General features: G+C 35.0%; 1 protein-coding gene across 1 annotated transcript; it reads right to left on the bottom strand.

Moving 5' to 3' along the window:
- Positions 1-236: 236 nt before the first annotated feature.
- LOC134247935 (uncharacterized) lies at positions 237-1,398 on the bottom strand. Its single transcript, XM_062730330.1, has one exon. The coding sequence runs from the start codon at positions 1,311-1,313 to the stop codon at positions 252-254; it is 1,062 nt and encodes a 353-aa protein (XP_062586314.1). The 5' UTR covers positions 1,314-1,398; the 3' UTR covers positions 237-251.
- Between the last annotated feature and the right edge of the window lie 323 nt (positions 1,399-1,721).

Here is a 1,721-nt window from a genome sequence, read left to right as displayed (position 1 = left end):
ACTACGATCAAAATTGAATTAACATATTCAAATCTTGGCAAACTATTGATTGAAAATTAATTGACTTTAGATTTCTTGTCAGACATAAAACTTTTTGGACTTACTCTCATGTAAACCTCCATAATGTTATGCCAAGCACAGTATCTTTTTTAACACAAATATTTTAATAACATGAAAACATTATGTTATTATAAAGTTGTAACCTGCTGATGCAAAGATAATAATTGACATGTATAAACTGATTACACAATTTACTCATCATCATCTTTGATAAGATCAGATCTTAAGTTAACCAATGCAGCACAAACAATCAAGTATTTACTAAGTTTCTTCACCGAGGTAACTGGAACAATCTGACTCAATATGCGGAACACCTTTAATCGTCTAATAGCCCGTTCCACGTGAATCCGTACCATGGCAATTCTTCTGGTCTCTGTAACATCCTCTTCTGAAAGTTGGTCTTTACCTTTTGTAAAAGCTGGAATGTTAAGTTTTACTTTTAGAGGAAAGAGTAGGTCATCAATGGTAAATCCCCGATCAGCCATGATTTCATCCCCAGGAAGAAGGTAATTTAAAATCCCAGATTCTTCCACTATTGCTTTATCACTAGACCTTCCTCCAAAGCCCTTAGATATGAACATAATCTGACCATGTGGTGCAATACCAACCAAATACTTCCCTGTGTTGTTTGACTTGTAGTGACTATATGTTTCTCCTCTGGTCTTCAAGTTTTTTGCTCGTTGAATAAAAGTTTCTGCACAATCAATGATGACTGTAGTTTTGGGAAAGTTCTCACGAAATGACTTTGGCATGGTTGCCCTAATTGTTTCACGTGGAAGCCAAACTATTAAGTTTTTTAGTTTTGAAGCCATAAAAGAGAGTCTTTGATTAAAAATGTTGCACGCATGAGACTCTGATATACCAAATCTGTTGGCAATATCTGCAAACAGTAAATTAAGCCTTAATTTAATAAGAACTAGTAAGACTTGATCTGACACAGGCATAGTAAATGTCAGTGGATTGTTCAAACTTTCCATAACACGCAAAAGAGTTCTAAAAGTCTTCAAAGGCAGTCCTGTGTAGAGCAAGGCTAAGGAGTTAGTTGTTATGTCAGCAGCACTGAGACGTACGTGTAGAGTGCTGCAGTTTACACCTTTTTCCTCCATCTTGATGACTGTTGTTTGTGTACCTGAACTCCTAGATCCTGCAAGGAATGGTCTTGCGTATTCATGTTCACACAATGTGGGATCTGTCCACTGTGTGCCCACAGTCCTGCTCTCTGTGATGCTCGTCTGCATGGAAGAAGATGTCATGTTTGGTTCAGTCTGAATGGTGAGGGTTTCCACTTCGTCTGTAGCAGTAGCAGCCAGTTTTTGTTGTTTTATAACTTCTGTCCTGCAAAAAATATTAACAGTATAATATAAGAATTGACAAACATAAAGGCAAAATCATAAATTTCAAGTTCTATTAATAGATAAACAAATTGTAACGATACAGGAATATATTAATTGTATTGATCCTGTGTTTCAACAGTAGGCATATCATATCATCTATTCAGAAAAAGATAGCGGAAGTGGAATTTTCCCTTTACAATGAAACACTTAAAAAAAGAATATACAATAAATTGGTATTATTCATATAAAGTTAAACATTCATTATGTCATTTTACAAAACAATTTTCTACTTTCAATTGTTTATCTAACTGTCCTGTGATCCTCAGT

This window comes from Saccostrea cucullata, unplaced genomic scaffold, assembly GCF_032062105.1.
Source record: "Saccostrea cucullata isolate Sc308-1 unplaced genomic scaffold, CSIRO_AGI_Scuc_v1 ctg5653, whole genome shotgun sequence".
In the NCBI taxonomy this organism is placed as follows: Eukaryota; Metazoa; Mollusca; class Bivalvia; order Ostreida; family Ostreidae; genus Saccostrea; species Saccostrea cuccullata.
Note: the sequence above shows the minus strand (reverse complement) of the source record. Positions and strands in the feature narration are given on the sequence as shown.

Bases quoted from the DNA above. Each gene is read 5' to 3' on its own strand.
- LOC134247935 (XM_062730330.1), bottom strand. From the start codon at position 1,313: ATGACATCTTCTTCCATGCAGACGAGCATCACAGAGAGCAGGACTGTG.